The following is a 21,290-nucleotide window of genomic DNA, read 5'->3' as shown; positions in this document are numbered from 1 at the left end:
GTTTATGAATGGAAAACTTTAGGTTTGATAGTGTAACCACAAAACATACAAAACATTGACAGAAAGTTCAGTGGAAGGAAAAAGTTTGGCAGGGACACATTTTGTGGATTGAACAATTGAGTGAATTAAAAATATTTAAATACTTTCATTTGTGCCAATATTTTCTTGAAAGCTTCACTCTGATAGTTTCCTTACCGAAAAAAAAGTCAAAAGGAGAAAATATTTAAGTTTCCAATTTCCTGTTGTCAATTCTTACCTCCTCCTAGTGGTAAAGTAGAAGAACTAAAACTCAAAGAGGAAAGCAGGCATTTAACCTGAAAATAATTAAAATCCAAACAGACGATTTTCTTCACATTATTACTTTATTAGAAAACCATTTTGACTCAATTTATATCGTCAAGCTGGTTCTTTACAGCATTATTTAAGACCAGTCTTATCTTTCTTTTTTAATTAATATTAATATTATTATTATTAGACATGGCTCCTCCCATCTTGTGCAAAATGCTGCTGGTGTTGTGAAGAAATAAAAAGATCCAGTCAAAAACCAAACGGACTCATCAGCTCTGGGTCGTCTGCACCGGGGAGCCGGTTCTGTTCGGAAGGAGAAGGTAAAGTGAGGCAGCGTCAAAGTCTGGCCTGCGCTCATCAAGGAGGCTCTGGATGCAACGAAAGAAAAGAAAACACAACAAAAAAAGAAGTAGCAAAACGGGAAATGAGAAGTGACTGAATCTCCTTTGGTCCGGAAACTAAATTCTGCTCCAGGTTCCCAAACTAATTCAGAGAAAAAGCAAAAGCTAATCGGTTTGACCTGCAGCATCCAGAGGAAGAAAGAGCACCATGTTTTAGCCACAGGAAACTGCAGGTTAACGGCTTCAAACTACAAACCAGAGGCTGCTTCAGTCGCTAAAATGGTCCTAAGGAAACTGAAAATCTGAGTGCTGGCAGTAGGTGGCGCTGTGAGACAGTCGGCAGGTCGTTTCTGAGGAATAAAATACGTTTAGCACCAGTGATGAAACCAGGAATCTGCTGTTTCAGCATATCCAGGATCAGTTTCTTTATCTGCAGAGTCAGAAGCTCTGGCAGGATTTTTAAACTGGATAAAAACCGAGACCCAGAGAAAACATGACGAGTTTAAAACGCGTCTGGAAAAAAAAGATTAAGAAATGATTGATTGATCCCTTAACTGCTGACTGAAAACAAAAATATCAAAGCATGTGAAGTCTGTAAATAAGCTGCTGGAAGATTAAAGTTTGGTTGAAGAAGCACAGATTCAGGCTGAAGTTGTTGCATTTTCCTCCGTGGAAAGTTGTAGCACCTTTGAATCTCAGAGGTAAAAACCCCCAAAAACATCCAAACCAAAATCCTGACGATCTGGAGGTTCTGGTCTCATTGACGCTTTGGGTCTTCCTTCCTGTTTTCACGGATTCGGGCCTTTGATTGTCCATTTCAGGGTTCTGCTGCTCAACATTTGGTTTCCTCCTCGTCCTCTTACTGCTGCCCGTTTCGGCTCTCCTCGCTGCAGGGCTTAAACTCGGCCGTGTCTGGATCGGGATCAGGATCCGGCTCCGGCTGGGACTCCATGGCCGTCTCCCAGTCCTCCTCCTCCTCTTCGTCTTCCTCCTCCTGGCCTTTGTCCCTCCTCGTCTTCTGGCTCTGCAGGAGGCGGAGCCTGGCCATGGCGCGGTCGATGGTCAGCGTGCTGATCAGGTTGAAGTCGTGCATGCTGATCAGGTGCAGCAGGAAGTTGCGGCACAGGCTGTGCTCCACGATGGCGGCGGCGTTTTGCTCGGCGAACACCAGGCAGGCCTCGTTCATCTGGTTGTCGGCGATAAAACTGGAAGGAAAACAGAAAACATTCGTTAACATTGGGAGGATGCGCCAGAACGTAGGGGTCAATATAAGTCCAGTTCATGACCCAACAGATACAAACTAGACGAAAAACTCAGAAGAATTAATCTAACAGTCGTGAGCAGCAGCCAGGCCTCGTTCATTTGGTTGTTGGAAATAAAACTGGAAGAAAACAAACGGAAAACATTCGTTTACGTCGGAAGGATTGTTCCGGATGTAGGGATGGATACAAGTCCAGTTATTAATCGTAGAGCAGTCAAACTAGATGGGCAATTCAGACAGACCAATTAATCTAACAGTCATGTTCTACTGGAATTAACAGAAAACAGTAAAAAAATGAGTTTTCAGATAACACTCGGTATTATCTTATTAAACATCACTAACCTGAATTTCTGAACAAACAAATCAAATTCTTACCATAAATGTTTTATGATAAATGCCCACCTCTAATTTACATCGAGGATCGTTTGTTCAGGTTTAGTCTGTTTGTACCTCTGAGCTACACCAGGAGGAGACTGTCACCTTATAACCGAGAGGGTCTGGGTTTAAACGGCTGGCGCCGACGAACCGGGCCTGCTGCCGAACAGAACCGGGCCTGCTGCAGAACAGAACCGGGCCTGCTGCAAAACAGAACCGGGCCTCCTGCAAAACAGAACCGGGCCTGCTGCAGAACAGAACCGGGCCTGCTGCAGAACAGAACCGGGCCTGCTGCAGAACAGAACCGGGCCTCCTGCAAAACAGAACCGGGCCTGCTGCAGAACAGAACCGGGCCTGCTGCAGAACAGAACCGGGCCTGCTGCAGAACAGAACCGGGCCTCCTGCAAAACAGAACCGGGCCTGCTGCAGAACAGAACCGGGCCTGCTGCAAAACAGAACCGGGCCTGCTGCCGAACAGAACCGGGCCTGCTGCAGAACAGAACCGGGCCTGCTGCCGAACAGAACCGGGCCTGCTGCAAAACAGAACCGGGCCTGCTGCAAAACAGAACCGGGCCTGCTGCAAAACAGAACCGGGCCTGCTGCAAAACAGAACTGGGCCTGCTGCAGAACAGAACCGGGCCTGCTGCAGAACAGAACTGGGCCTGCTGCAGAACAGAACCGGGCCTCCTGCAAAACAGAACCGGGCCTGCTGCAGAACAGAACCGGGCCTGCTGCAGAACAGAACCGGGCCTGCTGCAAAACAGAACCGGGCCTGCTGCAAAACAGAACCGGGCCTCCTGCAAAACAGAACCGGGCCTGCTGCAAAACAGAACCGGGCCTCCTGCAAAACAGAACCGGGCCTCCTGCAAAACAGAACCGGGCCTGCTGCAGAACAGAACCGGGCCTGCTGCAGAACAGAACCGGGCCTGCTGCCGAGCAGAACCGGGCCTGCTGCAGAACTGGGCCTGCTGCCGAACAGAACCGGGCCTGCTGCCGAACAGAACTGGGCCTGCTGCCGAACAGAACTGGGCCTGCTGCCGAACAGAACCGCTACACACCCGTGCTTCATGACGTGGAGGTTCCACAGCTTCATGATCTCCTTCTCGCCCTCGTTGACGTCGGTGAACTCCTCGATTTGCTGCAGGGAAGAGCAAACCAGTCAGACGACCTGTGGGTTCATGTTGGATACGGAGAACTTTTTCTTTTAATTCCTATAAAAAAGGTCGAAATTTTATCTGACAGATTAAATTTGGTCAGAGTTGAAATGAAAAGATCATCGTCGGATTGGTCAGACACGTCTCTGGGACGAACCAAATCAAGAAAGTAAACGTTTACCTCCAGTTTCTGGGGTTAAAGTACATAAACCACCCACTTTGGGTCACATATGAACCGGCTGTAACCCCGGGACTCCACCGGAAGCAGGACCTTAAAACGAACACCCTGATTTCACATTTCTAAATTCGTTCAACCACTTCCCCTCTGACTCCTCATAGCTTTGCTTAAAGAGAGAAGCAGTCTGTCTGCAGTCTCCCTGAGTTTTCCGGCACATCGCAGGAGTAACCGGTGGAATCCGGGGGTTTAATCAGACGTTAACAGACCAGCAGCAGAAACGTCCACGCTTTCTTCACTCGCTCTGGCGTGATTCTTGTCACGCCAATCTGGAAACGTTAGAACACAGTCAACAGAAACCAAACTGTTCACAGCAGAAAGTCACGTACAGGTTTGTTTCCTGGCTTTCTTGGCAGAAGGATTGGAAATGTTTAAATGAATCTGGTGAAACGGAAACAAACTTCTAGACAACAAAGAGTTCCTTAAAATCCAAACTAAAACGCACCTGGTTAGAGTTTATTTTGAACATAACACATGAAACGTTGATCAACTTATTTGATCTGCATCGATGATTCAACTGATGTCCCTCAAAATGTAATGTCTGTTTTTAGTTTTCTCAGTTTTGGCTTTATGGCGTTTATATTTGTGTTTTTATGATGTAAAGCACTTTGAACTGCCTGGTTGTAGAAACGTGAAACACAAATAAACTTTATTGATTGATAACTTGAAACAAGGTCATAATTTCATGATTGTTTTTTCTACTAAAAACCAAACGACAGAAGTCTTCAGTCTGGTGCTTTGACATCATTTAGCCTTTTTTTTTTAGAGAATTCATAATTCATTTTGTTTGTTTATTATTTTGGATATTTAAAACGTTTTCCGGTTCCAGTGTTAAATGTTCATTAGAAATCAAAGTGATCTGTGAAAGGCTTTGCCATCGTAACTCAAAACTACATTATTATTATTATTGCAGTAACTTCTTGGACAGCAAAATCCGTCACAGTGACCGGAAGAAACTTTGGTATGAAATCAGCTTTTATTTATTGAGTTAAATAAAAGTTGATTTGGGTGAAGCAAAGTTGGCTTTTCAGTAAAAGTCTCCAGATGAACTTTTATCTACCCGTTATAAAAGCTTGGTTATAAAACAGCAAATGTTTTGTGTTGTGTTTAACTTTTGAGAAGATTATTTCTGTAGTAATTTTCCCCTGATTATTTTATTTTTTTAAAGTCTCCCTCTGCGTCTGCTGAACGGCCGCCTTTGCGTCATTCTTGAACAGCCGTTGCTGTGGCCTCCGCTGGGTTCACCGGTCAGCAGTCGCAGAGCGGTGCCGGCTGCAGGGCGTGACCCACCTTGGCGGTTTTCTCCCGCAGCCAGTCGGGGTCGCGCTCGTCCTCGCTGTCCACCTCCATCTCCTGCACCCTCATCGGCAGGCAGCTGTCGCTGTGGAAGTACAGCCGGTTGTGTCCGCTGATGTACGTCCGTTGGTGCTGCTCCCGGTCGCCGTCCTCCGGCTCCAGGAACTCGGACAGACTCGGCTTCGTCCGTTTGGGTCTGTGGGACGGAGACGGCGGGTGAACGCTGAACCCGGCAGGAAGTGGGTGAACAGGAAGTGGGGGGCGGGGCTTACCTGCAGACCAGGACGTGTGTGACCACGGTCCTCTTGACGGGGCCGTTCCGGCTGAAGGCGAAGCCGGGCTGGTGGTGGACGTCCTGAGGGTTTCCTGCGTACGAGCCGTCGTAGCAGTTGTTGATGGAAACCTCGATCTTCGCTCCTTTGGGATGAGGCTGGAAGAAGCGCAGGGTTCAGAAAACCACCGGCCGAGGCGGTTCAGTACGACCCAGATCAGGTTTTTAGCTCTGGGACATTCGGTCTCACCACGTAGTTGAAGATGAAGCGTGAGTGCGACAGCTTGAGGTGCTTCAGCAGACTGTACAGCTTCCTGCAGTTCAGCGTGCACCAGGGGCAGTGCAGGTCGTCTCTGGCCTCCGTCTGCTGCCGCGTGTTGTTGTTGTACTGGAACTACAGAAGAAGAACAACATCGGGTTTGAGCCAGGTTCAAGAGACGCCACCAGGGGCAGCTCCAGCTGAGCCTCTAACCGTCCTCATCAACTTGAGGTTGGGGATATTTTTCAGTTTGTGTGAGCTGCTGAACTTGTATTGTTTTTGGAACATTATAATGATATATCGCAATCCGTGAGTGTTTGCTGTTAAACGTTAAGTTGTGCTGAAAAACGTTGGGAAACCGCTCTCACCTGATACAAGATGCGTAGCTTCTGTCGAGGCTCCGCTGAGATCTGCTCCCTCCTGGTCTGCATGTCTGCATGCGTGGACTCTTTAACAGCTGGAGGTCAGAGGACAGACAGCGTCACGCTGCAGCCGGGTCACCGGATCAGAGCTGAAACTCGGTGCCGGGTTTCCTCACCCTGGGCCTGCGTGGCCCTCTGGCTCGGCCGGCTGTCCTGGTTGGTGTCAGAGTTGCGGGTGGCCAGAGGTTTGGCAACGGGCGCCGTGGAGCAATCAGACGGGTCGGTGGTCCAGCGCAGGGTGAACTGCAGAGTCGGACCCTGAGAGAAACTCTCAAACGGAGGCAAACGCTGGACAGAGAGAGAGAGAGTGTTGACACTACTTGCCGTTTCTGTGCAATTAAAAAGGCCAAAAATCACATTTTAGAGCCAGAAACCAGAAAACTATGAAACATAAATAATTTATTTTTCTGGTGGAAATAAAACCATCAGTTGAGAAAGTTTATCTGAGAACGGACGTGTTTGAGTCAGGATTTAGGATTTTCACCACAGCTTAGTGTTTGTCTAATTCAGTTAGTTTTAGCTCATTTTTAGAGAGTATTTGCTCGTTTTTATTAGTTAAATATTGTTTAGTTTTGGTTTTTATTACTTATAGTAGTAGTTTTAATTTTAACTTTGGTTAATTCAAAAAGGTTAACACATTGTGATTACGTTTACATCGGCTGGGTAATTATTACTCAACAGAACATACTATTTTCAAAAATTGGATTTAATTATCCCTATTTTTGCAGACTGCTGTTAGTTTAGTGCCGTAATTTGCCAATAAACAACAAACTACTTGTGTAATGAAAAGAAAAAAAATCTATTTTCACATCAGTTCAAAAGGCTAATAAATACATTCATAAACATAAAATTGAATGACACTATATATATAATTTTAGCATGTTTTAGTTTTATAGACAGACAATATAATTCTAATTATAGTTTTTATACCATCAATTACCATTTTCATTTATTTCAGTTAACAAAAACCCAAAGCTCAGAGAAGAGGTGCAGCTCAAGCAGGGAGTCAACAGCCAGACCGCTGAGCTGGATGTCGTTTGTGAGCATAAAGTTGCTGTCTGGTTCCAAGTCAGTGTTATACCTTCCCTTCCATGCAGCACATGTAGCATTAGCATTAGCAGACTTCAGGGCCAGACGGCATGTTGTGAGAAAACTAACTCAATGGTGTCCTAATAAAAGTTTTGACATTAATGCAGAGAAAACCTTACGAGTAAAAATCTGCACTGATTATGTGTAAAAAAGGGAGACTTGCAGTCTTTGGGCAGGAGGAATAAACATCATCTGACTGCTGCCAGAAATGTGATTGTCTTGGTTTCCAGGTTCAATAAATTGACACAGAGGACTTAATCAAAACAGCTTCTGATCCCTCTGTAGAGTGCCGGTTTTCTAAGTCTCCATGCCACAACTGGGTCTCTTTTAAATGTTACTATTAAAAATATAGTTTTAACATTAGATTGCATCGTGTTGGAGCTAATCTCTGGGACTTGTGCACATGTCCTACCTTCCCATCCAAGATGGTCTCCCAGGTCGCTCTCTTCTTCCCGACGGGACACTCCTCCATCTCCTGCATGGACACCTCGTACTCCCCGTCCAGCAGCTGCAGACGCCTGCAACAAGCATCAGCTCTCACCTCTGGTTCCTGCGTCACCAAACCGCCATGCAGCCTTTTCTGCTTCAGAAGGTGATGCTTTGTGCGAGTTTTCACCTGTTTTTATCAAAGACCGTCATCTGAGCCACAAACGTGGTTTCTCCCTCCTCTCTGAGAGACGAGCTCCTCCTCTTCCTGTTGACGGATTCGTCTGAAAAATCTCAACCAGAAACAAGGCGAACGTCTTCATCACTTCAAAAGGTGGTGAGATAAAAAGTGTTAAAATATCTCAGAGGTTTTACACGCTCTCTCAATCATTTCTGAGTTCAAAATAAAAAGCCAAATCAATCTAGAACAGAGGTCTGCAACTTTTACAGCTTCGAGACATTTTTATTCTCAGGTCAGCCAAATAAAACTCGTTTAAATATCCCACTTATAATTTTCAATAAATACCTATTACAGGACATTTGTCATTTTTAAAGATCCACCACTTTATTTCTATTTTTAGGATTTCAAATAAAGATAATATTTAGCAGGAAGAGGATGGCTCTGTTTTTCTGTGGGATGGAATTGGTATAAGTTTTAGAGATAATAGTTAATAGAAATATTTCATCTTTTAACACGGCAAAATCAAATTATTATCAGTAGCAGGACTTTGAAACAATTGTGCAAATAACACACACACAAACTAGTAACGTCTTTTTTCATTTTTAGCCAAAGTTACTAAGAGTCACTTGTTGCAGATCAATCATCTAGAAGGATTTCACTGTAACTGCCGAAAACACACAATAAACTGGATTCTTAAAAAACAACAGTACTGAATAAAAACACCCAAATCTGTGAAGATGTGTCTCATTTTCCCTCTGCCTACCTCCTCTGTGGTGGTTCTCTCCGTTGCTCAGCCCGTGGATCTGGCCTCTGGAGCAGCTGGGCCGCGACACTCTGAAGAGCAGAGAGTAGGACTTGACCATGTGCGAGTTACTGGGTTCAAAGTCGCTGCTGGGAACCAGTAAGGTGGGGAAGGAGCCCAGTTTGACCTGGACTCCAGCACCGGTGTCTGGGTTCAGAGGGACCTGCTTCTTCCCTGCCAGGACCTGCTTCACCGGACAGCTGACATCCTGGAAAGCAGAGAGGAAACCTCAGCTACACCTGGAAGCATCGACCCCATCATGTCACGTCATGTGACTTCGCTACGCACAGAGAAAACTACAAAACCACACAAAGAACCTGAAAAAGAGACGCAATGTTTTACTATTGCCAACACTACTACAGCTGGATAACATCCAAAGGCATCAAATTTAAATACTGAGAAAGTTGGAAGTAGGCGAGCTACGCTAGCTTGACTTTGATAAGCTTAACATGTAGACGTGCTGCAGGATTTGGTGTTTCTCAGTTCAGTTAACATTAAAATATAACCAACAGATCATCAGTAGACGAGGTGTTAAAATTAGCGAATCAAAAACTGCTAATATTCACGCGATTTTTTAATAATCACAAAATAAACGTCAAGCCTGAAAACTTTAAACTGTAATGAATGTTGTGTGATTTGGTGTGGAAAACGTTTGCATGTTTTTATTGGTGTTGATGTTCCTGATGCACTTGGACGTAATCTCTGCTCTGTCGGCTAGCGGAGCTGTTGTCAGCCGGTTGCCACGGCAACGGGTCTTCAGGTAGAATAACGCCGACACAGAAAGCGACAAGAAATCAGGATGCGACTGGTTAAAAGTTGTTCGCCTGTGTTTTTTTTTTTTAATTACCAATATAAAATAAATTTGCTTAGTCCTTTCTTGCACTTTGACAGAAACCAAAAACAGTTTATAGATTAATTTCCACACACATTTTATGCTTTTCTCACCCTTAACTTAAGCCATGTTTTACAGAAATCGGATAAGAAATGAAGGCGATGCGGCCGTTTTCTGTGAGATTCCTGCTGGAACAGTCTGGTTTTGTCAAAATGACTCAATGTATAGAAATGGAGGAGAACGTCGCTAACTATACTGGCTAATAGTAGCTGTCTAATCCAGTAATATATAATCAATGATCATCCTGCTCCTCAACACACACCTTCCTCTTCTTGTGGCAGACTTTGACCAGCAGGACCTCCAGAGAAACCGAGCTCTGTTCATTCTCACTGTCCTGAGATGATTTACCTGAACAAAAACAAGACAAGCAAAGAAAACACTGAATTAAACAGGAAGGCAGTGCAGGAAATCAGCCAATGAAACGCACCAGAGAGCGACAAAAACTCACCAGCTGCATGGAAGAAACCAGTGAAGGTGAGCTGCAGATTGGAGGCCAAACTGCAGGAAGAGAAAAGTGCAATAAGACGAGTTCTTATGGAGCTAAATTAGTCTCAAAAAGATTCACAAAGCATACAAGATTTGTAAGGGAACATAATTCACAACTATGTTACACAATGCAGCATAAATTTACAGTTTCCAACTGCACAAGTATAAATAAATCACGCATTAAAAATGCCAGCTGTGGAATTACAGCTGGCATTTTACAAGATTTTTCGTTTTTCCCTTTGGTGAATGCTGTCAACGTTTTTCTTTTCTAAGTGCACATTAACTTGCTGTGTGCGTACGACGTCCCCCGATGGAGGCTAAACTGCTGCCACAAGGTGACGCTGCTGCTCTCGTTAGGTTATAGGATTTTTTTTTTTCCAGAAAAAGAAGAACTTTCCCATTTAACTCCGTATATTTCAGCAGTGCAGCTTAGAATCTAATAACTTAATGTAAGTGCATGTCTTTAGAACAAAGGTTTTGGGCTGCATTTCCAATAAATCTGGTTAATGCTCAGATATCAGAGCTTTTCTTCTGCCTTGGACGCACCATCTTGTTTGTGAATCCCTTGCTGTAACAAAGTCTTAAAAGTCAGAAGAACATTCAAGCTGATTTGTGCAAATTTGAGAAACTGTTTACACACACGTTGATGTACGTTTTTATTCATCCCGTTTTACACATTTCTAAATTATGTTGCAGACTTATAAATCTTGTTGTTCGCTTTGTGAATCTTTTTGAGACCAATTTAGCTCCGTAGATTCTCTGTTATCTGGAGGTTTCTGTGAAATTAGCAGCATTTACCTGAGGGTCTCCTGCTCTCCTCTCATCTTTTCCACTTTGAACAACAGATTGTCTACCCTGGAGGTTTTCCTGTAAAAACAGAATTATTATTTAAATTTAGTTCACCAACAAACACCCTGAACGAAGCTTTTCTTTTCTGAAAGAGCAACACGTAACATAAACATTTACTTAATCCGCTGGGATCAAGACCTTTTTCACACGTCATAATGGGGAAGACGGGTAAACAACATAAAACATTAAAAATATACAAAGTTGAGCAATTTGGCAAATGATTGTTATATTAACAATTTAACTCTTTTTCCATTGGTTTTTTTCAGATGTTTACTAATTAACTGGTGCAGCTGGTTCCCATTATGATGCATTTACAGTTTTTTACACATTTTCTGCAAACCATTTTGTCTCAGTTCTGGGTTCAAAGCCGGAGCTTAATAAAAGAGGAGGAAGCATGTTTATTATATTTTTAATAATTTATTATAATAACCTGGTGAAGATTATTGAGAAACGACGCCTCTGTTAATAAATATATTTGATTTATTCAATATATACGTATCAATATGTTACGTTTCTGTATTTTTAATAAAATAAAACCAGCTTCCCGTTTTTAAAGATTTTCACCTTTAAAACTTAAAAATGTCTGACTTAACATTTTAAAAAAAGTCGAGGACAATAAAACGTTGAGCTGCACTTCCTGTTTATTTAGTTCATTCAATACTGACTCAACTTTTCCACAGCCTTTTCTGTGTAAATACTGATGTTATGGTGCTGAACAATAACGTGTTAAAATCATGTAAAGTTATGACTCGTTTTTTAGTTCTGATCCCAAAATGTTTCCTTCATTTTCTCGGTTTCAATCTGCTGCTTTAAAGTCAGTGGAGCGTCTGGCTCAAATAATCTCCATGTCTGATTTATTATCGGTTTGCAGCCGTTGGTAAAGATTCCAGTGGTCTCACATAAAACTTTAACCTGAGCAGAAACTCCAGTAAGAAGCAGAGTAACTGGAAACAGCTGCAGAGACTCAGCACAGCGCTGGGCAACAGAAACGGCTCCAGGATGAAAACTGGACACCAACCCAAACACTGGTCCGTCAAACTTATCCTCCATTATGGTAACTTTTACTCAACAGAACGAAAATATGTTACAAAATTACTAATATCAGTCGATGCCGGTATATTACCCCACATAACAAATGTTTTCAATTAGAGGTGCACAATATATCAGCATCAGCCGAACTAAGTAATGTTTTAAAAGGGGAGGTATCGGGTAATACTGACTTTTATGAACTTTACGTTGCATTTTATTTTACCAAAGAAAATCCCATTGAGATTAAAAACCTCCAACAAGCGAATCCTGGCAGCAGCACTCAGAGATTACAGAACATTCACAGCAAATGAAAACCTGTCATAAATCTCACTGATGAACAGTTTCAAACAAACATTTAAGAGAAACATGCATGAATAAAATGCCACCATACAGACTACAGACATCAAAACAGGAAGTAAAAGACAAAGAATCAATTAAAAATCCTAAATATTGAAACTATTTAAACACTTTTCAGATCTTCAGCTGCAGTAATGACAGGAAGATCCTGACTTTCAAATCTCCCATTGGAAAACAAAATAACCTTCAATGTATATGCATTTAAAACAAGACGATAAAGATTTGTCTGACTGTCATTGAGGATTAAAAGCACCGTTATGTGAGAGACCAGAACAATTACAAAGTATGATAAGAATAAAAACAACATTTTGCACAAGGCACTATCCTGCATCCAAACACCTGAATCCCATAATTAGGAGCCTGAAGGTAAGCTGTGTAATCTGTCTCAGTGCTGCCTCAGGAAATACATTTTAGGCAAAGTTTTTACTTTTTTTTAAATAAATGAACTCCAGAAGTTTTCAGTGAGTAAAAGATTTGTGCTGTGAAGCGATATCTAGCTGAATATTTTAACAGCTTCTGCTCACCTCAGGAAACCGAGGAGTTTCAGATCACTAACACTTCACCCTCTAACGTCACCAAAAGAAAAAAAAACTTCACTAAGCCACATGTTTTACACCACTGAGCTCACTTTTCACCCAGAAGCTCTGCACCCTGACATCCCAGCGCCGCACCATCTGTAACCTCACAGCCTTTCACTGCAGCAAACCACAAACTACAAACTACACATGTATCAGCTCGATCTTCATGCAAAACAGCCCCAACTGAAAAACGCTCCTTCTCCTAACTGATCTTACTGGTTCCCATCCACCTCCAGCTGCCGCCATGTCGGTCTACTTTCACCCGAGATAACAGTTGACCTGCTTTAAAAAACCATCTGCAAACATCTTACCTTCTGGTGTTACTCCTGGAGTTTCTGTGGGACATGTAAGTGAGCGTCCTGTGCAGGAATATAGGCTGGAAGGCAACAAGCAGAGAAAAACATGTGTTGTTAATAATTGTCTTCTCCAGCTCTCCAGGTAATGAAGCTTGGAAGGAAAGGCAGAACTCACAGCTATCAAGTTTCTTGTGCGGAGGAATCTGTAGATTTGTGTCGGCTCTGCAAACAAACATGTTAGCATTACAAGTCATTTAGGTTGAAAAAGTCTGCAGGAAACATCAGAAATAAACATTAAAAGTTTATTAAAACAACTTTTAATGATCACAGACTTTATGCAGCTTTCACCAACTTAAGACTTTCTAAGACATTTATGAATGAAATTCAAGACCTGTATCACGACAGAAAAGCACAAAATCAAATCGTATATTTTATATAGTAGAGACGAACCTTTTTTACCCATAATGCACAGAGCGAAGATGAACTTCAACCAACCAACTGGCGACTCAAACTTTAGCCTGACAGCAAGTCTCACGAGAATATTAAACTATATAAAATATGCAAGCTTGAATAGACAAAATTTAAGACCTGTGTTAATATTTAAGGCCAACTTACATGTTTTAATAAATTTAAGACATTTTAATGCCTTAATTTTGGATGCATGAATTTAGGAGACATTTTAAGGATGCGTCGACACTCTGGATCAGCTCCGCTAAGAAGAAGACAAAGTTTGATCCACATTTTGAACACCATTTTATTTATCAAACTTTATTTAACCAGAAAAAGATTCACTGAGATCAAACATCTCTTCTACATGAACGTCATGTCCGTCACAAGCAGAAGCAATGAAGACATAAAACCTGAAAGATGATGAATCGATTCAAATCAATCCAATAAAAATGCTCCTGAATTATTAAACAGTAAACATGTCTAAGGTTCATTACAAGCAGACCTGAGGAATGCATCTCAAAAACAAAGATGAGAGCTTCCCGGGTGCTTCTGGGTAATCTAGACATAAAAGAACCAGATCAGGAACTGCCCTGTAGATGAAGACGGCCGTCCAAACAGAGATTAGAATAAAGGATGATGAGAGAGACAAATAAAGCAGATCAGTATTGTCGAATGGATGACGCAAATGAACTGGAAGCTGCGCCGTTTACAAAGCATTCAGACACATTTAAGCAGAAACCAAACAACTCGTTGAGCTGGAACTCAGCAGATCAACGCTTTCTAGGAATCTGGATTACACTGGATGAGCTCAAGCTCCAAATCTGAAGCCCTCAAACTGTTACTACCAAAAACGGATTATTCTGCTTTTAAAAATATCATTAAAACTCCAGTTTCCCAGCATTTTAAATCACTTTAGATCGAGTAAAACTTGACTACAGAAAGTGGGCAAACTGGATTATTCTATGTTGCAAAAAAGTTTTGAATGTTGTGCAGATTTGAACACCACTGAATTTAGACTGAAATCCATCGTTTTAAAAAGTGAAAACTTTGATAAGCGATCTTTTAAAATCATCTATGATTTCTCTCAGGGGGAAGTGAAGCTGATTTATCTAATCCACCTTGGAAAGGAAAATAAGAGATGTAAAAGCTATTAAATCAAAGACTGTAATGTGGAACAAGTTCAATGTAATAAAAAAGCAACAAAGGCATCTGCAATAAAGTTAAATGAGACATTCAAGCAGTTTTACTCTGCAAGTTAGTTCTTGTGATGCTGCATCAAATTATATAACATTCAGAAAACAATTACATATTAGGATCATTACAGTACCTTTAGATCACAGATTTATTTAAGATCAGACATAAAAATAAAGTAGTTTTCAACTAAAAATTTTGTTTTGGCGTCTGAAACCCACATAATTATCTAGAATTTTATTTTATGCAACATATTCCAAATCTTAGGTGTTTCAAGTGTAAAATAAGACAGTAAAAGTGAGCTTTTTAAGATTTTCACAAACAGTATAAAGTATAATGATCTGGGTGTAAGACTTAAAAATAGTCTGATCTTGTTCAAATCCCATTTTTTTGTGTTTTTATACATAAAGTTAAGTTTCACAGATCGAAAACAGCCTAAAACAGTAATTTCATTCAGGTTTGACCAGTCTGGGTGTGACTGGTTTTCAGTTTGGATCCTATCCAGATTGGCATAGTTACCCAAAAACTCATTCAAATACCAAATGTGATTTTACAAATATAACGACATTTTCACAGATCTTGATTAAACGGTTATCCAGTTCCAAATTTGGATTCCATCGAGTTGCCTAAACAGAAAAAACACTGTTTATCTCTCAGTTTTTATGCAAATAAAAAACTTTTCACAAACCAAAAATTTTTTATGATTTTAAAATATTCTTAAAAATAATCCTGTTTATTTTTGACCAGTCTAGGGGATCTGATTTAGCCTGAAACGCACCCCAAAAATATCTTCTCAATTATGACACCTGTGTTTTAATGAACTAAACTGTGAACTACCCTTTGATTTGGAACAGATGCTTATTTAAGCCATTTATTACCGATTAATATTAAAGATTTAGTGGTAGAGGATTGACATTCGCTGCTCCCCTCATCTTTACAACTGCATGGCCAGAGTGTAACTTCCTGTATTGCTAAAATAGGCCCTCAGATGTGCATTTTTACACATGCAGCTCGGTGACAGTTGGGACTCACTCTCGAAGGCCTGCAGGAACAACTCGTGGTCGGCCTGAATCAGTTGCATGTTGGGCTTCTTGGCTGCGGCGGAGGGCGGCTGGTACAACCCGTTGGTTTTTCCTCCAGAACCGAAACCCACATGGTGGTGGCCTCCACCTGAGGAGCTCTGCTTGTGCGGAGCCATGGAGGTCAGAGGCTGGGGGAGAAATGGAGCTGGCTCCCCCACCTGAAGTGGGGTGGAGTGTTAAAGAAATAAATAAAAAAAGAAGAAATTCAGCTGCTCTTCCTTCCTTTGTCAAAACAAAAGAGGCAGCGATGGTGGTTAAAAAACAACTGCTAACGACAAGTCCTCATTTTAAAGACATGTTGCTAAATTTCTAGAATGTTAAATTTGAGACTGATGGAGCGATCGAGTTCCGTTTAACTGTTATTAAACCTGTTTTAGCGGTTAGGTGGTCGAAGAATGCGCGGAACAACAGAACAGCCTCCGGCGAGCTGAGGCGGAAACCTTGGGCTAACCGGTTAGCATCGCCCTAACGCCGAGTTTCCACGGAGAATGTCGGTAAAATAACCCCGCGGCGACACGAAGAAACGGGGAAACCGTTAAAACGGTAGTGCCATATTCCATTTAAGGAAAATGATTAACTGCAAATGAACACTGTTGTCACCCAGTGTCTGTTAGCAAGTTGGATTTAAAGTATAAGGAAGCTAACCGATGTATCCCCAATCATATCCGGCCAGTATTTTCATAATAAAAGCATGGTTAAAATTAAATTCACCTTACGACGATTGATTTTAAACAAGACAAGTTCATCTTATTATTTGTTCTAACCTTTATTTCACCAGAAAAAGTGTGGTAAAATAGGTGCACAAACAATAGAAACCGAGTTTTAAAAAAAGGATAATAATACCACAAATACCATCCTATTGTACGTCCACATACTGAACCAGGGCTTATTTTACATTTACATAAAATTACTATATCAACAGCTATGGACGATCTGCTTTATTTTGAAGGGTTAAATCGTCCCATTTCTCCCTCTTTCCTCTAACTTGAAGTGACTTGAAAGAGTTACGCTGCAGCAGAAGGATGACTCGTGTTTAGAGATCCCGCCTTCTAATTTCTTTACCCAATCACCGCGTTTGCTGCTGACATGCTGAGCTCTCATTGGTTGCTGCAGATATTAGAAGCAGGCGGCGCAGAGTTGAGGCACGTTTGCCGCCTCCTGTGTTCTCAGGGGCTAAAAAGCGTTTTAAAATCACTGTTCACTGTAAGATAAAATTATTTCAGTCAGATTTATCTAAACACAAGAATAATTAGAAATCATTTGAAATGCAGCACAGACTTCAAGGTAATAAAATTAACCGACCTTATTGAGAATGGAGAATGAAAGACAATGAAAGTGTTGCAAAAACATGTTTTTTTGTTTGTTTTAGTTTTATAACCAGACATCTTTATGGTATTCTGAAAAACAATTAGAATCCTGTATAAGTTAATAAGCTTTTATTAAATGCCTGCAAACTATTTCCATTATCCTTCTTGATAACCTATACATTTCTCTTAAATATGTATATTTTTATAAATATGAATGTTTATAATATATATTTACATCAAGTTAATCTGCGTGCATCTGCATCTTTGCTTACTTTCCACAACAACCTAAAATACAATGTGAACTAAAGCTGCACTGTTTCAAAACAAACACTGGAAAAGGTCCTAATAAGACACAAGAAAATAGCAAAAAATGCAAATAAATCAGCTTTAGACTGCAGTCTGGGTCAAACCCAACCCTTATAGACCCTTCATTTTTCACAACTGGAGATTAATTCACTGTGCTAACATACGATCAGTGGGTACATTCAGCTAGTGAAGTCAAAAGCTATTTCTGTCCTCGATGTTTTTGGGTCAGTGGTTTAGTCTCATGTTGGCAGCAGTCATTTCTATATCTGTTTCAGGAAGCATTTACTTCCCTTTTGTTAATATAGATGTTGATGATGTGATGCTCTTTTTTTCTTTCCACTTTAATTTTATATTTTTCCAATGCTGAGTTCAGAGTAGAAAGGTTTAAAATGTGAGAGAAGCAGAGAAGTTTCAGGTCAGTTTACTTTGTCGATGGAAAACACCAAGAAGCATCCGTACTTCATGATGCAAACACTAAAAAAACCCAAATCTAATACATTTATTAAATCTGTATATATGTAGAGTGCTTTTACCAAAGTTGAATCAGTGCAAAAATATCTGGTAGAAACCGTCTCTATAGCTCCAACCTGAAGGTAAAACAAAACAGTTTGTGTCCAGCATGTGTGGAGTCTGCAGAGATGTTAGGTGCTTATGGTGATAATGGCTTTTAATGTCTGCCTTAAACATCTACTTATAATTGGGTGTTTTACATATAACTATAACAACAAATGCTTGTTTTAGCTGGATCTTTTCATATAAGTTGATTTTATATGAATAACACTATAAATGCTGGTGATATTGTTTTAGATTCATAGAAAATGCATCAATTATGTTTTCTGCAAATGTTTAGTTTTTTTTAATTATTTTAAACCCTAAAAACAGAAATAAAATGACACCACATTACTTGAAATGTTTTTTCATGTTCACAGCTCTAAGCAAGTTTTACTTATTTAGCCAAATATGGTTTTAAAAATTGCAGAACACTGATCTAAACAATCCACTGTAATAAGATTATAAATAGGTTTTAAATGGGTTTTCTACAGCTGATCCAATCCATGGTGATGATCTGTGGATTTCAAAGTATGATGGAACACTATATAACATCATTAAAGTAAATTATTACATTTTTCTGAATGTAAAAACATTTACATTTTGGGTCTGTGGTATAAAAAGTTAACTAATTTTGAGAAAATTATATAGAAATATGCTTATCCATAGGTCAGGATGTAATAAAAAAGTGCAATGAGCACAAAACAATAAATATTTTATAAAATAATTACATAAATAGTAATCAAAAAAGTCAGAGGCTGAATTAAAATTACATTTATTAGTCACATTTCCTTTGATATCATGACTACAGTTGTGAACAGTGATAGTAAACATGGGGACTGACCTGTTACAGCAGATAAAACCTAATTTTATTAAATAACACATGTTTTAAACACATGGCACAAACAGGACAAGCAATGGGAAACTGCAGAACACGTGTATAAAATCTTAGAAACCTCTAAACACAAAAAAATAAATAAATACAGACACAAAAAAGCAAGATTACTTTTGTCAGAGCATTTTAGTCTGGAGTTTATAGGTAATCATTAAGGATAATAAACAAGATAACAGTTCTGTGTTAACTGGAACCAGTGCCTGAGATGGAGGAACTGAAATAAAAGCCATTTCTGACAGTGACATGCGGTGAGGATCTTAACTGGTCAGACACCAACTCATTTTGAACAAATCCAAAATAGAAGCTTATTTTTCAAATTTGACCTTTAGTAAAGTTTTTTTTGTGTTTTCATCAATTGCATACAATTCAACAATATAATAGCAAAAAAACAAACTAATATAAGGTCACATTTATTTTTTAATTTTGAATGCTTTCTTTGGCCAACTTCTTTGTATTTTTATTTTTTTAAAATCTGGCAGCCTTAAAAGGTTCTGTTCTGACTGTATTTTTGGTTTTCTGACTGTTTTCAGTCTTTTCAATGTGCAGAAGAGAACCTGTTGCCTGTAGCGCTTATGGGGCTCAACACTGCCCCCTATCGTTGAATAACGGTACTTACTATTTCACCCTGTGCACTGCGCATTTACAGCCGATTAAAAAGACTAAATATGCCACTCACATTTATTAAACATATTATACAGACTGAGGAACGTCAACATATATAGAACATGTGTTATCTAATAAATATATTAGCGATGCAAAGAGAACAGTAATGCGCATGTACCAACTGCTGTATGTAACACAGCGCCCCCAGAGGTAAGGCACAGCACTACACTGCCTCACTTATTTCATGTATTTCAACAGGCAATGTGTAAATTCAGCCATTTTTGCCATAAAAAAAATCGCTGTTCTTGACATTACAAATAAAAAAACTAATTTATACAAAAATTTGATGTTCTCTCATCATTATTAGCATCCATTTTACTTTTCAGGATTACAGGAGAGTTCTCCCCTGACCGCACATTGCTGATCCAGAGGTGGCCATGAATCTTTTGTTTGAAATAAATAAGTTAGTTGAGTTTTAAAACATGAATGAATGAATAAATTAACATTTAAAAGATCTTCAAGCTTGTCAAATGGATAAAGTGCCACGCTTCCTTCAAGAACCAGTCATGGTTTCGTGTTAGAGCAGCAGACAGACCGAGATTAAAAATTAAAACACAGAAACTCAGTGGACTGAACCATCAGTCAAACTGCCAGCAGGAGCAGTCTGACCGTCATGCAGGAGGTTTTTAGTGTTTTCTCAGTAGTATGTAGGCCATGAGCAGGACAAGGCCCGCCGACAGGCCTGCAATCACAAATTGGTGGATGGAGAGGACGTGCTCCAGCGTGTGGATCCGCTCCTCCATGGCGCTGGTGTGGAAGTAGTCGTAGATGCCGGCGGTGATGCTCCACAGCGCCCACACGGCGTCCACCACCAGCGGCATGGTGGGCGAGGCTCAGCTGCAGGCCGCAGTGGCTCCGTCAGAGCCTGGAAGGAACTCAACGAATCAGCTGGAGCTATGCAAAAAAGCTGAATACATATATATTCCATGTGTACGTCTTAAAATTCAGTTCACACTGATCAGTTCCTCCAGGAATCCATGACTGATTTTGGAATTTTTTGCAATTAAAATCACTGATTTTCTGGGGCTATTTTAGATATTTGAGTTCAAATAAGACATCATAGCAGGCGATTGCAGATAGAAACAAGATGAGTAAATTTCCACCACACAACTCAGAAATTTTTAGATTAATCTAAAAAATATTGTAGAAAACAACTTTGTAATTTCTGAGCCCCCAAAGTCAACCATTTTCTTAAAAAAAATAAAATAAAATTGGAATTTTTTTTAGAAACGTAGAAAATGTCAAAAATAAAAACTTTTAGACTTTTGAAACTCAGAAAATTCCATCTTTTTTTCTGGAAATTTTTTAGATTAATCTCAAAATTTCAAATTTTTCTCCAGCAAATCTTCAACTTTTGGAGCTTATACGAGTTCATTGTTTTTTATTTTAGAAAATTAATTAATTATTAATTATTTCTTTCAGAAATAATTAATAAAAAATATTGAACTTTTTCACGATGTTGTCATTTCTGGAGCTGTATTGTACTTGTGCTAATTAGCCACATGCTTGCTAGCAAACGCCTCTGTTAGCTAAAACAAACATTTAAGCTTTATTACTTACAGCACGGCTAGGTCAAAAATATTATGAAGATCATAAATATCCATCCACCGTCCCAAACGTGCTTCCCCGAGCATTACATTCTCATATTACAGCAGCAGAAATGTTGAAATCCAATCTGTTGTGACCTATCTACTTCCGGGTGTGCTCCACTGTCAACGTTCCCCTTCCCTATAAGATGCCTATTGGCAAAGTTTACATTTTAAGGATTTCACCCTATAGTCCAAAATAAAATCCATAAATTGACATCTAACATATCTTAATGTTATTAATGGTATTTGTGGAAAAATTCGGCACTCATTATCGAATTAAGAAGAGGATGGTTTTGATTTTATTACTTTAGAGAGAGTTAAACCGGCCGGTGCGTATCATGAGTGGGTCTGCAGCTTTGATTTTGGATTAA

At 40.1% G+C, this 21,290-nt stretch overlaps 1 protein-coding gene and 1 long non-coding RNA gene across 2 annotated transcripts; both read right to left on the bottom strand.

Annotated features, from left to right (window-relative positions):
• Window positions 1-343: 343 nt before the first annotated feature.
• On the bottom strand, window positions 344-16,314 carry LOC106915130 (polycomb protein suz12-B-like). Its single transcript, XM_014982567.2, has 16 exons — window positions 15,561-16,314; window positions 13,063-13,109; window positions 12,903-12,967; window positions 10,577-10,645; window positions 9,741-9,790; window positions 9,555-9,640; window positions 8,362-8,608; window positions 7,608-7,710; window positions 7,404-7,509; window positions 6,019-6,190; window positions 5,849-5,937; window positions 5,472-5,615; window positions 5,223-5,380; window positions 4,945-5,146; window positions 3,324-3,403; window positions 344-1,834 (listed from the first exon to the last, which is right to left on the bottom strand). The coding sequence occupies exons 1-16, from the start codon at window positions 15,724-15,726 to the stop codon at window positions 1,489-1,491; spliced, it is 2,130 nt and encodes a 709-aa protein (XP_014838053.2). The 5' UTR covers window positions 15,727-16,314; the 3' UTR covers window positions 344-1,488.
• Window positions 16,315-18,531: 2,217 nt separating this feature from the next.
• Window positions 18,532-21,052, bottom strand: LOC106915285 (uncharacterized). Its single transcript, XR_001417774.2, has 2 exons — window positions 20,891-21,052; window positions 18,532-20,195 (listed from the first exon to the last, which is right to left on the bottom strand). It is a non-coding gene; the product is annotated as an uncharacterized LOC106915285 (long non-coding RNA).
• Window positions 21,053-21,290: the final 238 nt, after the last annotated feature.

Source organism: Poecilia mexicana, unplaced genomic scaffold (genome assembly GCF_051168715.1).
Source record: "Poecilia mexicana isolate PSO_F unplaced genomic scaffold, ASM5116871v1 scaffold_8, whole genome shotgun sequence".
In the NCBI taxonomy this organism is placed as follows: domain Eukaryota; kingdom Metazoa; phylum Chordata; class Actinopteri; order Cyprinodontiformes; family Poeciliidae; genus Poecilia; species Poecilia mexicana.
Note: the sequence above shows the minus strand (reverse complement) of the source record. Positions and strands in the feature narration are given on the sequence as shown.